This window comes from Pogoniulus pusillus, chromosome 35, assembly GCF_015220805.1.
Source record: "Pogoniulus pusillus isolate bPogPus1 chromosome 35, bPogPus1.pri, whole genome shotgun sequence".
Classification (NCBI taxonomy): Eukaryota; Metazoa; Chordata; class Aves; order Piciformes; family Lybiidae; genus Pogoniulus; species Pogoniulus pusillus.
The window spans coordinates 9,088,575-9,110,756 of record NC_087298.1 but is presented as its reverse complement, the minus strand read 5'-3'; the positions used below and the strand labels follow the sequence as shown (position 1 = coordinate 9,110,756).

At 40.5% G+C, this 22,182-nt stretch overlaps 1 protein-coding gene across 4 annotated transcripts in view; it reads left to right on the top strand.

Moving 5' to 3' along the window:
• Positions 1 to 13: 13 nt before the first annotated feature.
• RABGAP1 (RAB GTPase activating protein 1) overlaps positions 14 to 22,182 on the top strand; it is a 75,407-nt gene continuing 53,238 nt past the window's right edge. Inside the window, exons 1-10 of one of the 4 annotated variants that reach the window (XM_064171330.1) lie at positions 14 to 86; positions 6,859 to 7,060; positions 13,250 to 13,484; positions 14,021 to 14,225; positions 14,850 to 15,024; positions 15,368 to 15,525; positions 18,651 to 18,761; positions 19,888 to 19,954; positions 20,677 to 20,779; positions 21,960 to 22,129. In XM_064171330.1, the coding sequence (XP_064027400.1) occupies positions 6,911 to 7,060; positions 13,250 to 13,484; positions 14,021 to 14,225; positions 14,850 to 15,024; positions 15,368 to 15,525; positions 18,651 to 18,761; positions 19,888 to 19,954; positions 20,677 to 20,779; positions 21,960 to 22,129 (1,374 nt within the window). In that variant the 5' untranslated portion in view covers positions 14 to 86; positions 6,859 to 6,910. Of the gene's footprint in view, positions 87 to 113; positions 303 to 6,858; positions 7,061 to 13,249; positions 13,485 to 14,020; positions 14,226 to 14,849; positions 15,025 to 15,367; positions 15,526 to 18,650; positions 18,762 to 19,887; positions 19,955 to 20,676; positions 20,780 to 21,959; positions 22,130 to 22,182 lie in introns of those variants that run through there. The other 3 variants (XM_064171332.1, XM_064171331.1, XM_064171333.1) reach the window with 3 other exon arrangements.

Here is a 22,182-nt window from a genome sequence, read left to right as displayed (position 1 = left end):
CCCTCCGCGCGGTCACGTGGTGGGCGGCAGCGGCGGCCCAGGCCCGGCACCGGGAGGCGGCGGCAGCAGCGGCGGCGGCGGCCGGGGTAGGTGGGGCTCGCGCTGCTGGCTGGGTCTCGTCCGCCCCGATCCCCTGCTCTCGTCCGGTCCCTCTTCCGCCGCTGCCTCGTCCGTGTTCGGCGGCCTCGGCCAGGTGCGCGCGGGCGCTGTCCTGCCGCTGCTGCGGGACTTCACTGCCTCTCCTCGCCTCTGACTGGCGAGAGGCGTGCGGGAACTAGGGGTCCTCCTGCGCTCCGTTACCGGTGCGTTCTTCTCCTGCCTCCGGGTCGTGTCTCACTATCGGCGTTCTCCCGTCCCTCCCGCCTACCGGGGGCAGCGCGGCCTCGGTATGGAGCCGGTCGGCAGCAGGCGCAGGGGGCGGCTGAATCAGGGCCACGAGGCCGCCTCAGGTCGCACAGGGCCGGGCGCTGTAGGGTCCCCGGGCCGTGACCCCAGACAGGCAGGGAGTACTGAGCTGGGCCCCTCCTCGCCAGCTTCACTGGCTCTGGTTGTTGGACATCGGCGACCTGCCTCTTTCCTCAAGCCTTCCGTCCTGGAAGCCCGCTAGTGTTCTCAGGACCCTTCTGCGTACGTACCGGAGCCCTCGGGTTCTCCCCCCGTGGCGGGGCCGCTCTGTGCCGGACTGACGCCCATTTACCGGCCGGGCGCCCGCTTTCTCTCTCTGTAGCCCGGCTGTGTCGGTTGTTGCCTGTTGCTTCCTAGGGGATCCTAAAATATGACATTTCATTGCGTCCAGACGTCTTTATTTGGTTTACGTACCGTAGCCTCGGTGTTTCGCTCGTTTCTTCCCCCCCCCCCTCCTTCCTGCCGGGAAGGGCAGGTTTGTTTCGCTTCAGACGTCTCCAGAAGATAATTTTTAGTGGCTGGTTGTGTCCATGAGGGCTAAAACTGTAGTATAAGTAGACTGTGCTAGGTTGGTTTAAAAACATGCATCACAAAAAAAACAAACCAACTGAAAATCGAAAGAGTAGGAGCTGACTGTGATTTTCGTCTGTGTAAGTTCTGCCTGGTTGAGGTATTCGGTGGAGAGGAGGGAAAATAATTTTGGAGAGGGGAAAGATCAAGTTTGCTTCTTAAATACAAGTTGGAGAGCAGGTATTGCTTGCCTGTATTGTTACAGACACAGCTCGATCTGTATCCCACATTTTATTCTGCTTACAGGCCTTACTAAAACACAACTCGATGGGATTTCTGAGACTTTTGGCTACTTTATTAGAAAACAGGCAGATGCACAGTTTTCCTCGCTGCTTGTTGCAGTATAGAAACACTATTCTTTTTAAAGGCTTCTATTTAACATTAAAAGGTCAAGGACCTGAGCAAATTTATTTTTGTGTGCACAGTAAACAAATTAACAAATGGAGCTTGGCATAGGCGTTTCCTCTTCTCCAAATCCAAATGCACACAGCTTTTAGTAGCATGTACCGAGTGTAATGCTTCTGTTCTCAGCTAGTTTGCCGCGTGTTTTTAAAGTGCTGTATGTCTGGTAAGCTTAATTCTCTGTTGCTATTTGAATCCTAACGATGGAGGCACTCCAGAAGTCTATAGAGCGTCATGTTCAGAGTTTGCTTAGCCTGTGGCTGCACTGCCTCTGTCCCAGCCTCCAGCCTGTGTTGTGTCCTGCATATCCCGCTCCCCTGTGTAGATGTGCCTGATGATGATGGAGCATCAGCTGCGGAGTGTGGCTGAACCAACCGCTCAGAGTTAATTTATTCCAGTGACATTCTTGTGATGGGCTGGCTATGGCAGTGTCAGCATTTCTTTTATAAACCATGGTTTCCCAGGACCTGCCACACTGTTCTGGGGTTGGAGAATTTGCTTATTACAAGAGCTTTAAACTAGAGTTTTGTCCTCGAAGCAGATAGTTCAAATTAAGATTAAAAGCAACGTTATCTTGGCAACAATTGTGACTGTTAACAATTGTTAACAAAGATTGCATTAGCTTTTAACTCTTGTGTTTTGTCTGGCTCCTGACTTTGCATACAATGTTTAGTGATTCACTCACCATCCTGAGATCTGCACTTTTCCACTCTGGAGAAGGGAAGGGGAGGTGAAATTTCAGGCAGCATTATCACCAGAGAATGGTATCTTTTGTTGCCTGGCTCTTGGTTAGTGGGAACATCTGTGGCTGTCAGTGTCTTTTAAAATTAACAGAAATGTTAGTATCATAGTTGCCATTTTCTGTTAATTACCCACATTAGTCATCCTCAGTCAGTTTTCACATGCCATATTCCACTGGCTTTCTTGCTTTATTTTGAGTGCTAAATACTTTGTATTGCCTTTGAGAGTGTGTGGTGCACAGGGGATGAGAGTAAAGATCAAATGTACAATTATGCAGACTAATCGTGTGATAAGCAAAAAGAAAAAAAGTTGCTGGTGCTTGCTCTTTCTTGCATGGTTTAGTTTGTTGGGTTGTTTTTTCCCTACGGCTGCAATAAAATAGAGGTGATGTGTATGTGCTCAGAAAAAGTCAAACCACAGCTCCTACATCACTTTCACTCATAAGTTTCTTACACTACTCAGACTGAAACGCCTGGCACGTGCTTGTAATAACAGAATTGTGCCGATGCTTTTTTCAGGACACACTATCTATATGCACACTGTGCGAGTTGAGAAGGTAAAGATGTTGCATATGCCATGACTGTAAAGAGCTACGAGTCCTAACGAATTCTGCCTCTTTCGCTGTAACACAGCTTTACGAAGTACACTGGAAAACTTTTGAGCTCTGTTACAAATTCCACTTGTCACCCACACTAAAATGCTAATGGTGAAAACAATGAAAGTAGAACTGTGTTTAACTTGAAACTGTACTGGAGATTATTAAGCTATGCATACAGCCAGACAAATAGAAACAAAAAATACATTATTTTCAGTGAACTGATTTGCCTCAAAATTTGTCTCAATGTCTTGGTTGTGAGCTACCTCCTAGTTTTCCTTGTTTGCTTTTTTTAACATTGTACCTCGTGTTTAACATTTTAAGGGATAGAGGATTCAAATTTATTTTGAACACCAAGTGTTCTGATGTTGCTGTTCAAGACAGGTTCTTGAATCGCCGTTCATTGGTTATTTAGTCAATATTGCTGCTTCTGGGACATTCTTCATCAGATATAGTGTAATTTTATGGAGTCACTATAGGAACTGCAGCTGAAGTACAGAAGCTGAGGAAGATCTGAAGGGGGGGGGGGAAAATCTCTTTTCCTCTCTAGTCTGCATGCTGTTCTCATGCTTATTCTCTTTACTGTTCTGAAAACCTCAGAGTTAAGTATATTCTGTGTTGTATTTCCCTCCCAATTCCGTGCTAAAGGTGCTACAGCTACTGTTGACTTAAGGAGTACTGCTGGTTTAAATAGTCCAAGAAGTTCTCAGCCAAACCTGTGAATTTTCTGCTCACTCCTGACTTTTTTGTGTGGGTGTGGATGTTCTAAACACTGGAAAAGGGGGCACTCCTGAAACAGAGACCAACCATAGTTAGGAGTGCCTTGCTTCACTTGTCACACGTGTCTCAAGGTGGCATTCAAGCCTCAGTCTTTTACAGAAATGCAAAATGGGAGGTTTTAGCACCTATTTTTTTATATACTCATTGTGTTAAGCTTTCAAATTCATTCTGGCAGTACTTAAAAAGAAAATTTTCGTCACGAATTACAGGTCAGGTGCCAAATAGAAGATAGGAAAGTAAAGAGTACGAATATTTTATATGTCTGTGTAGCTAATCTTGAACTTTAATAAGTTTGCCTTGCAGTTGTGTGAGATTTTAGTATGTTATCTCGAATAGAAAGCGTAAGTTAGATTGCTCTTTTTTAGTTGCTTTAAATGTAATAATTTTTTAGAAGTGTGATTCTTTGACTCTCATTGTAGCTTTGTATAGCAACATCAGTGAAGGTAAATTGCACTGATAATTAGAATTTCAAATAAAACAAAGCAATGACCCAAGAGCCAGCTGTGTTGACTCTCATTTTGCAGCTTTTTCTAGTCTTTTGTGTGAGAAGAGGCCAGGATGCGCATTTAATTACACAGGTGAGCAAAGAAGCTGTTAAAAGTCTGCCTCTTAGTATGCATTTTACCTAGACACTCTGTCTCCTGTAGAGGTGTAAAGACACCTTCAGGCATCTTCTGTGCTATTGTGGTGTAATTTTGTGTCAGGCAACAAGCTGCTGAATTCAGAAGCTCCTACTTTATTTACGTTGAAACAACCCAAAAGTCTCTTTCCTTGTAAGGGATGAGACATTGGCTTCTTCTGAGAAACGCTTAAAGATGAGATATGCGTTTGGCTGGGGTCTTTCCTCTAAACTGTGAGAAGAGAAAACTCCAGTTCTTAGACAAGTTGCAGATATTACTAAAGAGCTCTGTCACCACTGCGGGTTGTTCTTGCTTTTTGATTCCAAAGGAATCATAAGCCTGGCACACTTAATTGCTCTGCTGGTCTTTGATGTATGCCCTTCTAGGCTGGCCCGTCTTTTAATGAGCTCGTAGACTTCGTTGTTAATTCTGCCATTGTGAGTTTTCTGATTGGGGTAGAATGATCTGTGAGGCGACCTGCATGGAACGAAGTGATAGCAAACAGTAGAGGAAATAAAATGCATGCAAAAGGCACTATGGGAAGCTGGAAGCTTGGTTAAGTTCAGGCAAGACTTTAGCATTTGTAGTGTTTTAAGACTGTGCTTTTTTGCACCTCAGCTATTTGAATGTTAATCTGCTGAATCGCTGTGGCAGATTCCCCGGTGTGGTTGGGTAATTGAGCCTCACTGGTACATCGCTAGTAAACAAAAGCTTCTTGCAGTCATCAACTACATTGTCCCCTTTCCTGTGCTCTCTTATCTTGTGCAATTTCAGTAAGACTTTTGTTCGCTGTAAGGTTGGGAAAGTTGTGCTAATTGGGACCTTCTGTTGCAATTCTCTGTTGTGAAACTGCTGCAGGGATTAGGGTAAACCAGATGTGCTCTGGGATGCAGTGCGGTGTCTGTTTGTACCGTGCTTCTGAAAAGGAACATTCAAATCACAGCGTACTTTTTCTTAGATTGGAGTTAATGTTGGTGAAAGGTGTCGGATTGAAAGACTTTGGAAGCAGGTGAAATTAACAGTTCAAGACAGATGCTCTATACAAAAATAAATTGCTAAATTGATCCTTGCCTAGATGATCTTTACAGCAGCTTGTGATCAAAGCCCACTCTTATACTGTCTCACTGTGGCAGATGAGTTCGCGCTGTTTGAATGAAAAGAGTAAAGCCAAAAGGATGTTAAGTATTTGAAGCTTATTTTTATTTTGTGTTTCAATATATTTGATTTAGTTATTTTCAGATGACCTCAGTACGATATAAATGGAGCAATAGGGAACTTTGATAGAAGTGTTTTAATATGAGTTCTTTAAACAAAAGCGTATTTGAAAATGAGAGCTCTGCCCTACCTTTATGAAATGAGTAATACTAGAGAGACCCATACAGTAAAACTTCTAAGATGCCTAAATTTTGCAGCCAGTAACTCTCACTGAAAGTCAGTAAATCTTAAGATGATTTCGAAAAAGATCTCTAAATGCCTTACATGCCTTTGGAAATGAAACTCAATAATCATAGGTATATTGTTATTCATGCACAACCCACATCTGTTCTTCCTTTCATGCATTGCTTCAGTTGTCCAGTGAAACAAGCTTCAGGACCATGAAAGTTCTCAATTGGTAAAGTAATCAGGTTAAAAATAACCCAGAGGAAAAAAAAAGAATTGTTGTCCTTCTGGCAGATTTCATCTCATATTGGTGGCTGTGGAGAGAGGGGGATATGGATAGAAATAAAAGCAGGCTTTGCTATTTTTGGTGCATTGTTCTTGGTTGAGTGAGGAATGTGATGATCTGTGCTTGTGGACATGCCAGGTTTCTCTATTGTTGGCTTCTCTGCGGGAAGCCAGGTTGGGACAGCATTCCACCAAATGGAAAGCAGAACTTGAGACTGAAAAAGCACATGGGTTTGGTCATGCTTAGGAGTATATAAAGACATGAGGCATTGTGATAAGGGTATATTTGGGTTTCTGAGAGATTTAATCACCCATTTTTATCACTGCAGTCTGTTTAGAGCAATGAATTCTGAGAATCTGTAGTGTAGAGTTCAAGGTGTGCAGCTGAACTTCACCTTTTGTTCTTTTCTTCAAATGCCACTCAGTGCCTGTTCCAGCGTTATAAAATCCTCTATTGGCTCAGATTGCCAGTACTGATCCAATCTACACTATTCTTCCTGCTTCTTGGAAGTCTTTTATTGTTCCTTATGAGTACAGAAGATTTATCATAGATTCATAATGTATGTTCTAAGGTTTTGGATTTTCCTTAACACAAGATAGCAAGAATCAGGTCTAACTCTTGGTTTGGAGGAAAGGAACATGCAGCATACAGTGACTTCTGTTAGCTTCAGAAGTGATTTTTGCGTGAATGTAGGTGAAGGTAGACAGATTAACTGAGGAAAGTAAATGAACTTTACAGTTCTGGCCTTAATATGAGTCCTTTGTCAGCAGGCGTAGTGTATGTTCCCAGGGCCTGTTCTGTGCTTTGTGTAGAAAATAGTGCCTGACATGATCAAGAAATACTGCAAAACGCTTTATTAACTTCCCTTTTGTGAGCTGTGGAAACCAGTGCTCTAACGATAGCGTGCTTCTTAGCAAAATCAAAGCAGGACCATGAGTTACACTGACAGAAGAGTTGTAGCTTGGTTTTGCTGTCTAATGTGTTACTTTTTATAACTAGTCAGCAGGTTTCTGAAAAGAAACGTTTGAGCATTTCAGCATGAAGTTTATATAAGTATTTTTATGATTTTTGTTTTTCAGGAGTTTATAACATATTTAATCTCATTCATGAATCGAACTTCCTTTTTAAGTCATGGATGACAAGGCTTCTGTTGGAAAAATCAGTGTCTCTTCAGACTCGGTATCCACTCTTAACAGTGAAGATTTTGTCTTGGTTTCCAGGCAAGGGGATGAAACACCATCTACAAATAATGGTAGTGATGATGAAAAAACAGGACTGAAGGTAAGAATCGATAACCTGAGTTTGTTCCCTATTCTTAAACTAACCATAGAGAGCTTAAAGAGGGACTTCTTTATTGTGGAAAACTTGACAGAAGAGAGAACTTAAGAAGAATCAATTTTGCCACTTATTTCTTAATTGCTGTTGCTGATGTCAGAGGTGACAGTTAGGTTTTGACTGAGAGCACTCTCCATCACTACTTGTGGGTTTTTTCCCACTTTGCAGAATCCTTCAGAAAGTGCTTAGGATGGAACAGACTGACTGTCAAGAACTTAGATTGTGATTTTTATCACAGCCTTCAGAGAGAAAGCCATGTTAACATACACTTGATTTGACCATATCTCTTAATTCAGACATATTAAAGTTTTCCCCAATGTGAAATGTTCTCTTTAAGAAATGTAGAATTGTAGTTGCAACTAAAAATTTAGCATGAATCTGAGAATACAAGCCTGAGTGGTAGGCTTGTGTGAATTGGAAGGGCATTGACATCTTCTCACTTAAGTGCTGATCTGAAAAAAGACCCTTCTCTCTCTCTTTCCTTCTTTTTTTTGGGGGGGTGGGGGGCGGGGGTGCCAGGCTGTTGGCTACTTAAAGACAATATTTCATCTCAGTTTGTATTTCAGCAATCTTTAAGTGTCACAAGTAAGGCAATCACTCCAAATTCTGTCATTTTAATGTGTTGAAAACCAGCTTTTTCCTGGAGTGAGTCAAGTTAGTTCATTCTTTGTGTGGGGTGGAAAAAGATATTCCATCATTGCAAGAGACTGATGTCTACAGGCACATCTTTGTCTTCAAAATAATGTCTTTAAAGCTGTTCAGAAATCACATGTTGGAATGGGTGTTCCTCTTTTCCTTTGCAACAGAAACTATTGAACATTTCTTGATGCCTTTGCTCTTCTTGCCTTTACCTTGCAGCTGCTCTGTCTGTTTTTCTTGCCTTCCTTTGAGTGCTGGACAAGACATGCTTTTATTTTGTCTATTTTCTTTTATGTAGGACTTCAAACTAATTCTGTTAGTTAAGAGTCTCAGAGTCTTGCTTTTGCTTAATCTGGCAGAAATGTTCGCTTCTATTGCTATTGCAGAAAATTGTCACTTTACATCATAGGGTAGTCTTAGAAAAAGGACTTTTTCTTGAGCAATTGGCTTTGTGATCTCTGAAGCTCACTGAAGGGCTGTAACCTCACACTTGTCTTTCTAGATGCTGTAAATTCCAACAGCTATAAATACTTTAGGAATCAGAGTAGTCTCCACGGTAGTGCTTACCTTGAATATGTATGTGGCAGTATATGTAATTAGCTCCAAAAGTTGTGATGTGTCATTCGAGATCCCAGCAGACAGAGATGGTCAACCACATTTTCCATTCCATCCTGGTTTTCCCAAAGAAAATTGGGAAACATGAAATGCCATAGTCTTCAATGCTTCCTGCTCCACATTGGAGCTATCAGTACTGCTGGTCTAACAATTGTCCTGCAGTGTCAACGAAATTGAAGAGACTTGTGTGTGAAATCATCTTCATAAGGATTGTGAGTATTTCAGAGAATATTCTTCATCAATTTCAAACTGACTCCTGAAACTTGCATCTTAAATTTTCCTCATGTGTTTGCTACCAAGGTGGTTTATAAAATGCTGGCTGCAGGTATGCTGTTTCTTTGGTTAAGGAAAGGGGAACATTGATGATTGGGAGCCAGGAGCACCAACAGCTGTAAAATGAAGTTATGCTGTTCCCTGATTTGGCACTGAATGCCGCAAAGCTTTGCACATCTTAAAGATAAGCTTCTTTATAAATTAGTTGCCAAAATGGAGTGCAGTCCTTGAACAGAGTGATTCATCTTGATCCTTTCAGTGTTGTGGTGTTTGAGAGCATGTGCTGTTTGGTTATTGACTGCAGTCTGTGATTAATGGAAATAGTACACCTTAGATAAGCAGTCAGTGTGCGGTTTAAATTCTCCCACACAGGGATCTGCCTGTTAACCTCCTTCCTTCTGCTTAAGGAGGTGAAAACTTTTAAAAGGAAATGAGAAGATTTGTTACCTATTCTTGGGAAGAGAATTAATCTTTCGGTGGTGTTCTGCAAGAGAAGAGACATAAGATAGTCAAAGACTTTGTTATTCTTTTTCTTTTTACTCTTGCAAATAGTCGTTCACTAGCCAATTACACTGTATTATTAAACTGTTTATTGTGTGCATGGAAAGGTAGAGTTGTGAAGGTTATCAGGGGTATGTTCAAAGTACTGTCACCATTATATTTGAAGCATTTAAGTAGTATATGCAAAATTAATAGTAACAGTATGGCATGAGAACTGAAATAATTTCTGTATTTCATTGAAACAGATGCTTTTTTTCCAGGAGAAGCAATTGCTTTGGTACTTTTAACCAAGTTAATTTGAGTATATCAAAGCCCATTTGCTTTGATGTGCTTACTAAGAAAAGCTGAAATTAAGTTCAGGTTCATACTTGAGAAGATGTCTCTTCTCTTTAGAAAAGCGTTTTGAGGATCTTTGATTTGCTAGGAGCAGTCTGAGGATGGTGCTATAAGTTTAGTCTTGTGTTTGCTGACTGTGATAGGAGGTGAAATTTGGACATCAAACCCCAGGCTCTCATTTCAGGTTTATTGAGATGTTCTGGTTTTAAGGGATAGTGCTGTCCATTGAATCAGTGCTTGGGTTTTGTGGGGTTTTTTTGTTCCTCTAAGTACAGTTGTGAACCATATTTTTGTTCACTTGGACATAATTTTTAAATGTGCTTTTTTGGTGCTAAAATACTTGGTTCAGTTTAAAAAGGGTTTTTAGGAGATTGTTTTCCAGAAATACAATTTTCTAGCCATTCTAGTGTTTTTTTCTGGTTCTGCATCTGGTTTTGCCCACTGCCAGTGGACTGAACTGGATTTAAGAAGACTTTGCTTCCAGAGCACACTGTAGAACAGGAGTTCTTGAACTACAATACAATGAGACCTCTCACAGCAAAGGTCAGCAGCACATGTGTCAGGAGAAGGGAATAAACCTACAGTTCTGATAAATCCCTCTTGTTGCTCTAAAGGAAGTTCACTGCATCCTATTTAAAGGTTAAGTGAAACTAGTCTGCAGTTTTGTGAGAAGTGGAGAAAACAAGCATTAGGGTAAATGATTTCTTTCCTCTCTCTCAACTTACCTGAAGCATTTCTTAGGTACATCTTGTTCTTTCAGCTTTTGGTTCTGCTGCACTCTGTCATGCTGCTTCTTACTGGCTTTTTGAGTTGCAGCAAAGTTTCAAGCATGTTTACATCTTAATGTGCACTGTTCCCACGCTGTGGTGAATTTATGCAGTTGCGTAAGAGGCTTTGGTTCACATGAAGTTACTTTTAATTTGTATTTTAGGCCTCGTTTATTGGGCGACCTGTTTGTTGCACCTGACTGTTTGGGCTGAGAGTACAGCTGAGCTCTTACAGACTGAAAGTCTATTAACTGTGTCTTTCAGAATTCCTGTTGAGGATAGTCTGGGGTGAGCAGGAAGGCTTTCTTGCAGGGATTCTTTTAAAGTAAGGTTTTGACTATGAGGTTTTACAATATTTACAAGACACATTTTTCTCTCTTAGGTGCCTACTTCCTGCCACACGATAAACAACCTGCACTGGTGTTTTACCTATCAATACTATTTTTAGAAACTTCTGTTTTCAAGATGATGTTTTATAAGGCAGTATCTAGATATAAGTTATTGATACTGATTATTTTACCAAATACAGTAAATCACTATTTAGACACTCTGATGGAATGGAACATTTTTCATGCACATTTTGTGGTCATGCTAATACAGCATTTAATTCTAGTTGGATTCCTCACCAGATTCCAGATACAAAGTTGAAGTCTGTTAAATCACTGTGAGGAAGAGCTTATGAGAAGTTCTTTTCAGAGTGAGTTTTAAATTCATGTTTCAGGGAAAGCAGGTCCTGTAAACCAGAAATTACTTTTGGTTTTTTAGTATATAGGCTTTAACAGGGCTGGCAGGACTTTGTAATTGATTTGTTATGTTTTGCTGCAAAACATTAAAACCTGTGTGCAGTATGGTAATGTGGTGCATCTTCCATCATCATTATCATCTTCATCTCTCTGACAAATACCTACAATGACCTGAATAAACTTGATACTAAAGAGTATTAACGCCTTTGATGACCACATGGTTGTGGAACAATTTTCATTGGTTCTGTGGCGAATCATACAAATGAAGAGTCAAATTTTTGGGAAGAAAACATGAATCTGTGGGTTCCTCTACCTAGTTATAGGTTACTGATGCTTCTGTGGCTGTACAGCTGTGCCCTACTCATGGCAGGTGATCCCACATAGCACATGAATGTGTTTTAATCAATACTGAAAAATTACTTTGAGCACGAGTTTCAAGGGCATAAATATCTCCTGGATTATTTTTGTTGTTGTTTAAATTCTGTAGTAAAAGAGTCACTAGGTTATTACTTTTGTGCCCCTTCTGCCTCTAGGATCCTGTGTGCCTGCTGCTTTGTTCATTATCTGTGAATTTCATTTTTTGCATACTTTCTTCTGAAGAACAGGGACCTGGAACTTCTCTTAAAGTTTACTCTTTTCTGCTCTGTTCTAGAATGACTCCAGATCAAAAGATTCTGTCCTTTGTTAATGTTTCTGTATATTAAACAATTATTTTTCACCAGAAAACGAATATGCCATTTACTCCTTTAATGCAATATAGATAAAGGCTGCAGTTGGTCATTATGGGTCTGAGTGCAAAAGAGAAGGCATTGAGTAAATGTGTTTTTTCATTTCCCCTCTGAACTGAGAAGTTTGTCTTGGGGATGTGATGGAAATTACTACTTGTCAGAGTTCTGCCTTGGCTAAGAAACCTCTAATCTCACTGATTATTCCTGAGACATGCCTGGTGGAAGTGCACGTACAAATATTTAAGCGAGAGCTGATGTTTTGTTTAGAGCTTGCTTAATTTATTGTAAGGCTAATCCATGTGCATGAAGGTGTTCTATTATCTGTTCCAGTGTTATTTCAACAATCTTAGCTGGACTTCAGGTTGATTTTTATTTGCTGTTACAGTGTGAGAACCTTGACCATTGCTTCAGGTTCTTTCAAGATAATTTCATTTTCTGCTATGAGATGTGAGTTTTGAGGCAGATGGGATTTCATCCAGTACTGAGATGGCATTATGGACAGGTTTCTGTCTGCTCTGTGTTCCTCCTCTTGTCTCTAACCACGTCTTCCTTTCTTTGTTGTCATATTTTGCAAATTAAAAAAGAAAATTGCCTTTTAATAAGATTATATTTAGTGTCTTTTTAAGAACTTGGGGTAGTTGTGTAAGTTGAGTATTATTAGCTTGTACGTAGCGTCTGAAGTCTTGCAGAGATGTAAGGGTATAGAAATGCATATCTGCTCCTGGGGTTGAGTTTAACCAGCAGCAGTGGAAGTGTTGGAATCAAGTACCTTTCTCTGTCTGCCATCTGGTAAAATACTTCTGTAAATTCCATTTCTGTGCGTAATTTCTGAACTATGTAAAGCATCAGTCACTTCCCTGTTAATTGCAGAGCAATGGACAAAGGGTTTCCTTACATACAGTTTCTAAGAGTTTCCTGGAATTAGTGTCTTTATTCTCTGCCTAGCTTAGCACCTAATTTCACACCATTTAGGTTGCTTCATGCTTTCATGTTGACTTCAATGAATACAAAGTCAGGCTGTAGATGAGCATAAGGAAATAAACAGCACTACCTCTTCTCAGCATGGTGGCATAGTCCTGTTCTAGATTCTTCTCTTCCTGTGAAACTTTGCTATCTTACCCATGAACCACATAGCATATTTAATTGTACTTGGCCCTTTCTAGTACCATTGTGTGAATTATTATAGACTGCTGTACTGTGGACATATGTCAGTTTGTTCTGTCATAAGCTAGTCTTTGTAGTTGGTGATTAAAGACTAGTTTGAAAGTATTGTCCTCTCTTTTTCCAGTGCTAGAAAATCCCTACTTTGAGCTTGTAGATTTGTTCAAGCAGAGAGGATATAATCCTGCCTGGTGAGCATTTGCACATTGCAGTTTGTGTTTACCGTTGTAACTAGGTTAAGTTTGTTAACTGCTGCTTTGGTTGGCAGAAGCAGCCATATGAATGACCTTGTGCCCGAGGGTTGGTGTGTTGGTTTTACTTTTTTCATTTGAACAGTCTTTTCTGTGTCCCAACTCTGTCTGTGGCTTTTAGATTGTGGGGAATGGAAGCGAACAGCAGCTGCAGAAAGAGCTTGAAGACGTGCTGATGGACCCACCCATTGAAGATCAGTCAAGTGACCGGGACCATGGAGAGGACGTTAGAACCGATGGAGATGGGGAGGAACCTGTTGTCCTTGAAGCTTCAGCATCCTCAACCATTAACCCAGTGTCGGTGGCAGGACTTCAGAAACCAGAAATGAGTCTGCCAGTGAAATCATCCCAGGGAGGTTAGGAAAAAAAAAAGGGGAATGTCTGGTGGTATTTTGTGATTTAGCTTTTTGTGGGGAAAGGAAGGAGGATTTAGGTGCGGGTGTGTCTACCAACTGGCTACTACAGTCCCATTCTAATCACCTAGAACAGTAAATGCTAGGTAATGTGATGCAACATTTAACATATGCTGAGCTGTCCTCTCTTCTGAAAACACTTGCTGTGTTAGCCTGGAGGAATATTATACTGGCTTGCCGGGCTGTATAAAATATTAGTCTGTTCAGCTTGTCTGTGCATCTTATTGTAGTAATGAAAACTCTCACATTTAAAAGAAGCCCTCTAAGTGAATTGGTTGTAGCTGGGATAGCTAAGTTGCTGTCTGCCATCAGGAACTCACTTTCTGGCAGTTTTCTTGTAGTGTTTTGGCCTGACCTGGCTGTGATGTGTAATGTGTTTCTTGGTTATTTTTGCCATTTGGTTACTGATGAGTCAATCTCTGATTATTTACTTATGCCTTGTCTTACTTTCTTATGTTCAATTTCTTGTCTGGGTCCAGACTGTGAGGATTTGAGTCCTTTCACGCCGATGACAGATGAGGACAGTGTGGTGTTTAGCAAGCTCACCTACTTAGGCTGTGCCTCTGTGAATGCTCCCCGGAGTGAAGTGGAAGCCCTCAGAATGATGTCCATCTTACGAAGCCAGTGCCAGATCTCTTTAGACGTGACTCTGTCAGTGCCTAATGTCTCTGAAGGGACAGTGAGGTATGATGCTCACTCGAGTGTATTCTCTGACTGCATGTATTTAATCTTAATTATTTTTAGCAGAGAAAACAAGCTGCCAGTTTGCCTTGGAGGAGTCACGAGCAACTTGGGATTTTGTTTACTGGAAAATGTGGGTTTTAAAGAGATCCTAAGAAAAGTGTTGTTTTGAATTTGTTTACCAAAGACATTTTATGCCTGAGGGTCAGCATATAATACTGTGATGACACAAGGTGTCCCCAGAACCATAGTGGGAGTGGGCGTTGATGTACACTTTGGAAATAGCCTGGAAAGTTTAATTTGTAGGGATGGAAAATGGCTGATTACAAGAGACTTACCAAGGATGAGGCTGTCCATTGCTGCATGTTAGTGTAGCTTTCTGGAAGTTAAGACCTGAAAGCTGTGGGGAAATTATTGGTGGAAATGTGTGCTGCATTGTACTTTTTTATACTGTTCAACAGAAATAGTCTTACCAAGCTTTGCAGTAAATGGCAGTCAGGTGCAGTTTCTTTGTGATGTACTTTCTCCAGTAGCTATGACATTGATAATGTTTGTAAGTTAATATCTGGTAGAAATAATTCCTCTAAAGGTGCAAGGTTTGAGTTTTTCCTTTCTCTCTTTTAACAGACTTTTAGATCCTCAGACAAACACAGAAATAGAAAATTATCCAATCTATAAAATCCTTTTCTGTGTACGAGGGCATGATGGAACCCCTGAAAGCGATTGCTTTGCTTTCACTGAAAGCCACTACAATGCAGAGCTCTTCAGGATTCATGTCTTCCGATGTGAAATCCAAGAGGCTGTAAGTTGAATCTCTTTGTCAAATGATGACTATCTACGTGTAAAAGTTATTACAGAAATGAAACTGAAGAACTTCAGGCACTTTAGGAGTAATGTAATTCATCACTTTTGGCTGTTGTCTGTCTGAAGTTAAGAACTGATGCCTCAGTTACAGAATAATATGCACGTTTAATAGCTTATCCTTTTAAGAGTGGAGATAAACAGTTAATTACATGCTAAAACTGAATTCTATTTGTGCAGTTACTTCTCATCTTAGTCTTTAGTGGCAAGTCAGGCATGATTCAGCTGCTGCATTCTGTGTGTCTGCTGCTTTCTGACCTTTCCTTGGTGGTGTCTAAATGCAGGTGAGCCGAATACTGTACAGCTTTGCCACTGCCTTCCGTCGTTCTGCCAAACAAACTCCACTCTCAGCCATTCCCACCCCACAGACTCCAGACAGTGACATTTTCACCTTCTCCGTGTCACTGGAAATCAAAGAAGATGATGGCAAAGGTTATTTCAGGTATAGTTTTTTCATTCTTGGTCATCCAGCATCTGTTTCTGTTAGAAAGTGAGTAGGGAATGTGAAGTGACCCCTAAATATTGCTTTTTAGAGTTCCCATTCTATTCAAATTAATCCAAGATATGTATGTGATTTGTTAAAATCTTTTTTGCTGGCCCCAAAGTTACTTTCCAGGGAAGTATTTAGCTAATTCTGTTTGCCGCAAGGCACATTTAATATCTAGCACAGGGCAATTACTGCTTCATCAGCTGAGAGCTTGATGATCAGGATCTCAGACGTGTTCCCACATAGTTATTCCAGAAGTAAATAAAGGTGTAGTTGTCCATAATGGGGCTTTTGTCTACAGAGATCTGTCTCTCTTATGGAACACAGTGTTAGCAAAGAACCATGCAGTCGTGAATTTGAGATCAGCGAGTGTCTAGAATTTATTGTAATAATGTCATTTAAAGACCTTCTTTAAATAATTGCTTACTTGAAGTCATGGGAAAGATGTTTTTGTGGAGACAGACAGTTCAAATACACAAGGACACAAACCACTGTGTTTCAACTTTGGTCATTAGCTTTGCATTTGTTCCGTGAATGGGATAAATTCAGTTTAATATGTTGATCAGAGAGAGTTCTCTAGAGAAGTTTGAGAGCAGAATGTAGTAGAGCAATTCATATGTGCTGGACTTTTTCCTCTTTACATGTTAGTGATTTGGTAGTTACTGGAGTTGTACAGTACAAGCTCAAATCTTCCGGTGCTGCCCAGGAAATGTAAATTCTTGAATGGCTTTGCCTCTAGACATTGGTATTTTTGTCCTAGTGGATACTCATCTTTCTTATCCTCCTTTTTGTGACTATGATTTTTAGTTGTCATGCACTTTAAGATTGTAACGGATAAATCCTTCATCTGTACCCATTTCCTTGTGATTTCTTAGAACTGATCTCTGCATGAGTTAAAGCAGACCAGGCAGCAAAATTCAAATACAGTATCAAAGATCACCAGTGTTAATTCTCCTTGGTTTTGCTGTGATCCATTTCATTAAAATACTCTCTTTCAGTCATCCTCTTTTTATCAGTATCAAAAAATCTTCATGAACAAAGCTAGACTCTGTTTTCACCTGATTCTGTTTTCTGACTTCTCAGAACTTCTTTTTTTGTTCTTCCTGAACCAAGTGTCATTATCAAGCAGTGGTGTAGGGCCAGAGTGTTAGAGCAGTATTGTAGAAGTTGTATAAGTAAATTGCGTAAGTAAATGCTGTTTTCATGGTAAGTCTAATGGTTTTTAGAAAGACTTTTTTTTTGTTCATGTTAAAAGTTACTTCTTTTCTGCTTAGCCTATACACAGTGCCTTTAGAGGCTTTATGTCACCATTTATAGTGTTCTGTAATATGCTGAATTGTCATTATTTCAGTATAGCATGTCTGCCAAATTCTCTGACTTAGTGAGCGTCTTGGCTCCTAGCCACAGCTTCAGAGATGTTTCTCTTCATGGATTTAGATCCAGCTCAATTTTTATTTATTAAATAAGTAAATAGATACCATTAAATAATCCAATATTTGTTTAGCACTCTGAAGGACTGCTCAAATGTTGAAACTGAAAAATAGCTTAGCTGAGGACCTGAGCCTGAAAGATACTGACTGTTCTTGGGCTTGGATGCGACAGCAGCCCTGGCGTGCAGGGCAGATGGAAGCACAGCTGCAGCACACAGCAATGCGTTGGGTGAAGGTCAATCTTACTGGCTTGGTACCAATGTCAGCATAGGCACAGCAGTGCAGGTAGTGTGAGCCAGACCAGTGTTTGATGCTTACAGGGTGTCCAGAAGTTGTGCTGCAAAGAGCTATTTCAGTCCTAGCTATCTTGAGTATGTCAGCATGGACTGTAGACTGAACCTCAGCCTTTGCAGATGTTTCCATAGATCTTGTCAGCCACAAAACAGTTGCAGTCAGGATGGTACAGGGCGTTTGCTTAAAAGCTGAGTACATACTCTATGCAAGGCAGAAAAATGGACTTTTGCCTCCAGCTAAGTAGAGTCCTGCCTACATTGAGCATACAGTAGAGGTTTTAATCCACATGGCAAACTTTATCAGTCTGACACTGATCCTTGTGTGACCCTTCATGTGCAGACTAGTACTCACCTGGAAGTTGAGAGAACACTTTCCACATACTCAGTTGCTGATAATGTACCTGACTCTGTCTTGGCTCATCTACCTCCACTTGTCAGCCTGGGTCACTCACAGTGCATTTCTGTCTTGCCAGGGAAATGAGCTCTGATGGTGTGTCCCAGCTCTAAGGACATAAATGCGCTGTCCTGGCTCTGGAGACAAAACTCCTGCTGACAGTCAGAGGCGCTCTGCCATTCCCTGGCCTGGGCAAGCATCTGCTGTCAGAAAACAAATCTAGTTTTTACTGGAGGTGTTAAATTGTGGGTAATACTGCACAGTCCATTTTGCAACTCTTGGGGTTAACAATGCATAGTTTGAAAGTCTGAAATAAAATAAGGATTAGTTTTGTGTCCGGGGAAAAGGAACATGACTTAAAATCAGAACCCAACGATCTCAGTTTGTTCGGTGTTCACTGTAACTATGCTACTTAGCAGGGAATATTGTTGCTAGAACTTCAGTGTGTGTGTTTGCATTGGAAGGGTGAGTTTAGGTTTTTCTACCACAGCATACTCTCTGCAGCATTTAGGAGAAGGTGTTCTCTAGAGAAGAAATAAGGGAAATCATCTGAAACTTGACTTCATGTGCTCTTCAGCAGTCACCTACTTTGTGAAAGATATGCTGTTTCTTAGATGTAACTGCTTAACAGATAATACTTACTGTTACCTGGAGAATCAAGACTTAGAAATTTTCTTGAAGGGCTTAGAGTCTCACAACACTAAGCCACAACATAAAATTACAGTTTTTATTCCGGAAGCTGTGTCCTTGATTTTCACCTAATAATGATAAAATGACATTGTTTAATTACTGCCATTTCTTTCACGTCGTTCATGCTGATTGATGTGTGAAAGAAAGAAAAGTCTTGAGTGACTTTAGGTTAAGAAGCTGGCTTCACCAAGGGTCTGATGCTGGTTTTGATACATGCGAAGAATACTGATAAATGACACTGAGGTTTTTTTTTCCTTTCCTGGTAACTCACAGTGCGGTTCCCAAAGACAAGGACAGGCAATGCTTTAAGCTTCGCCAAGGCATTGATAAGAAGATAGTGATTTATGTCCAGCAGACAACTAATAAAGAACTTGCTATTGAGAGGTAATTTCATGGATTTAAAAAAAATCTTTTTCTGTTTGATGTTTTGTTTTCCTTCCTCTGAGGCAGCAGATCAGTAGTTGCTCTGTAAGCACTCCATCCGTGTGATTTAAGGCCACACCTCTCCTGACTGGGGTTGTGCAGAAGATCAGATCGGTTTGGTCAGCATGTGTGTGGCAGGGACACAATACAGGCTCAGTCTCAACTTGCACAGATCTGTTCTAGAATGAGTGGTTGCATCCCTCTACCCGTTTCAGAATCTTTGTAAAGAACATAACTGCTTTTATTTCAGTGGCCAGTTAGTGTTAAACACTGAGGCTATAATCAGTGTGGCTGAGTTACTTCAATTTGCTTTCTTTCATCTCACCACTATTGTACATGTGCTTTGAATCTGCCGTAGTCTGGAATTCTGAAGCATTGAAGTGTCTGTGTCAGAAAGAGGAGACCTAAGACTTCAAATCTTTCACTGCCTAGAAATACTCCAGTAGGTTTTAACTACTGACAGGAGTTTAGTGCTGTTCATACCACAGAAAAAAGATTCAGCTTCTGCCAGCCTGCACAGTCTGAAATGAAGTGCAGGAGGACAGTGTGGGAAACCAGAGGCTGAAGTGGAGTGCACATGTGTGGGCCAAAAGTCTTTGTGAAATGAAACCATAAAAGACAGGTCCTTGCACTTCATCTGGAATTTCCTGATTCTTGTCTGTATCAAAGGGTAAATTCTATGCAAATATGTCTCCAAAGGGGAAAAAAAATCCCAAAACAAAACAGGGAAGAAGAACGGAGGCCAAGTTGTCCTGCAGGATAGAGAGCTCTTGGTAGCTTTGTCTGTTCTACACTGCTCTTGCAAACAAAGATAATTGAACAACTTTCCAGGCTCCTGTAAGCAGGATAAAAATCATATTGTAAATGTGCTCTGAAATCTTGCCTGACATTTTTAATGTCGACTTGACATGGTTTTGCTTGTCGTGCTGGATGCTTCTCTCAAATGTCAAGGTTTGTTGACATTTGTTATTGGATTCATGGGCTGCTTGCAATGTATGACAGTACATATTGAGATAAGGAATGGTAATGGGTTGTTTTATGAGTCAAGCTAATTTTTGCAGTTTTATTTTTTCTCCTGGCTTTGCAGATGTTTTGGCCTTCTTCTTAGCCGTGGGAAAGATGTCCGGAGTGGTGACATGCACCTTTTAGATTTGGTAAGGAGCTGTCAGCAGCAATATTCAGTAATCAATTTCATTGCAATTTTGTACATTGTAAGGGTAGACTGTAAAGATTGAGACAGTTCTGCACATTTGTTGATGGAGCTTGATGCTGTAGCTTATGCTATTGAAGGGGAGGCTCTCAGCACCTGGGTTGAATCCCTGCCCCTGCTGCAGTTGGAACATGACCTGGTGCTTGGTCAAGGGAGTGGTCCAATTTAGCAGTTAGTCATGACTGTTCTCAGGGGCCTGAAATAAAAAAACATGGAAACTTATTGTTGGAAGTGCTGAATATGAAAGAGCTGTGCTTTGAACGCTACAAATGTTTTATAGCATACTTGTCACTGTAAAAACTGAGGGACTTAAATACAACACTGAGGTTACCAGGTGCTTTGTTTTTATGACTCACTTTTCCATCTGTAAAATGATGGTAGAGATCAACTACCCTAACTACTGTATTGTGAAAACAAACTTGTTAGAATTTATGAAGTACTTGTTACAGTAGTGACTGCCCAAATGGTAATAATGAACCCAAAACCACATGGGAACTCTGTTCTTTACTTTAGAGATGAGCTCTGTTACAAGACTGTGTCAAGTGGACCTCAGATGGTTGCCCTTCTCCTGCCAGTGCTGTAGTTGTTTATGTGTCTAAAACTTAATAATCTAGAGATTTACTTATTTTAAATAGAACTGCATAGTACTTCTTACCTTCTTTCTAGGAATCCATGGGTAAAAGTTCTGATGGGAAATCATATGTGATCACTGGGAGCTGGAATCAAAAATCTCCACACTTCCAGTTTGTAAATGAAGAAACACCAAAAGGTATGAAGTTTGCAAGAGGTTGCCCCAGACAGGGCAAATGCTTTGTGCAGTGGGCATCAATTCTTTTTTCAGATGAATCTTAGAAAAAACTTCATGGGAGATATTCTCAGAAAGTAGGATGCCAGCCGCTACATAAAACCCTACAGAGTGCTACAATACAATTCTTGTGTTCAGTGGTAATTCCTTGTAGGAATAACTGTATCTCAGTAGGAGACTGCATAGGTGTAACAAGAGGTGGATGCTTTGCATACCATTAGAGCTTCTTTAAAAATCCCCTCGAGAATGGCACTAAATGACTGTTGCAGATTCATTCTTGGCTTGGTTTCCGTGGTCAGTTTGGAGTTCTCTGAATCCAAGTTTTTCATTAGAAAAGAAGGATACCTGTACAAGTGCTCCCAACTGTAACCTGAAAATAGCTGATGCTGCATCACTTGAGTCTTGAAACACATCTGTCATTACTTCTTTTAAGATGGCAGCTGAATGATTCTCTTTTCAATCTGTTGTCACAGTTGCATGTCAGTGATTGGGGAATTTAACGGAAATCGACTGGGCCAAGTCGTAAAGTCAGCTGCTGGATGCAGTTAGACACAATCTGTTGCTAGCTTGAATGCCATCCTACTTAAAGGGCACAATTTGTTATCTAGTACCAGAAGAGATCTCATAGGTCACTGAGTCTTGTTGCGTCCTTTAGGGGCATCATGTTATAGAGTCAATTTTCTGTATCTCACAGCTGAGATGGTCTTAAATGCTACCTTCAATACTGTGGAACTTAAGCCTTGTCAAAATAATTTGTGAAAACAAGTAAAATATAGCGTCGATGACAAGAGATCTGCACAGTGGATTGAAGTATACAGCTCTTTCATGAGATTTAATGAAGATTTTGGATACATTTCAGTGGAATTTGAAGAAGTAAAATTTTTATTCTCCTTAGAAAGATAATTTTCTTGGCTTCAAGGCTTAAGCTTCCTTTTACTCTCCAGTGGGTAGTGCATTGTCATCTTTTTTTCTTGCCTGCTTCAAAACTGGGGGGGTTTGAGGTGTTAAATTAGGGAGAAAAAAAATGAATTCTGAAAACAAATTTCTTTTGTTCTTTCTTATTACTGGGAAAAAGGTTATGGTCTGTTTTGTTTGAAGCATTTCTTTGAGTACTCTTGCATTGGATTTTTTTTTTCTCCTCTAGATAAAGTATTGTTCATGACTACTGCTGTGGATTTGGTGATAACTGAGGTTCAGGAACCTGTTCGATTTATTCTGGAGACTAAAGTAAGAGTTTGTTCACCCAATGAGAGGTTGTTTTGGCCATTCAGCAAACGCAGCTCTACTGAAAATTTTTTCCTGAAGTTGAAACAGGTAATACTTCAACATAGAAATAAATTTCACAGTCAACTTGAGATTTGGGAGGT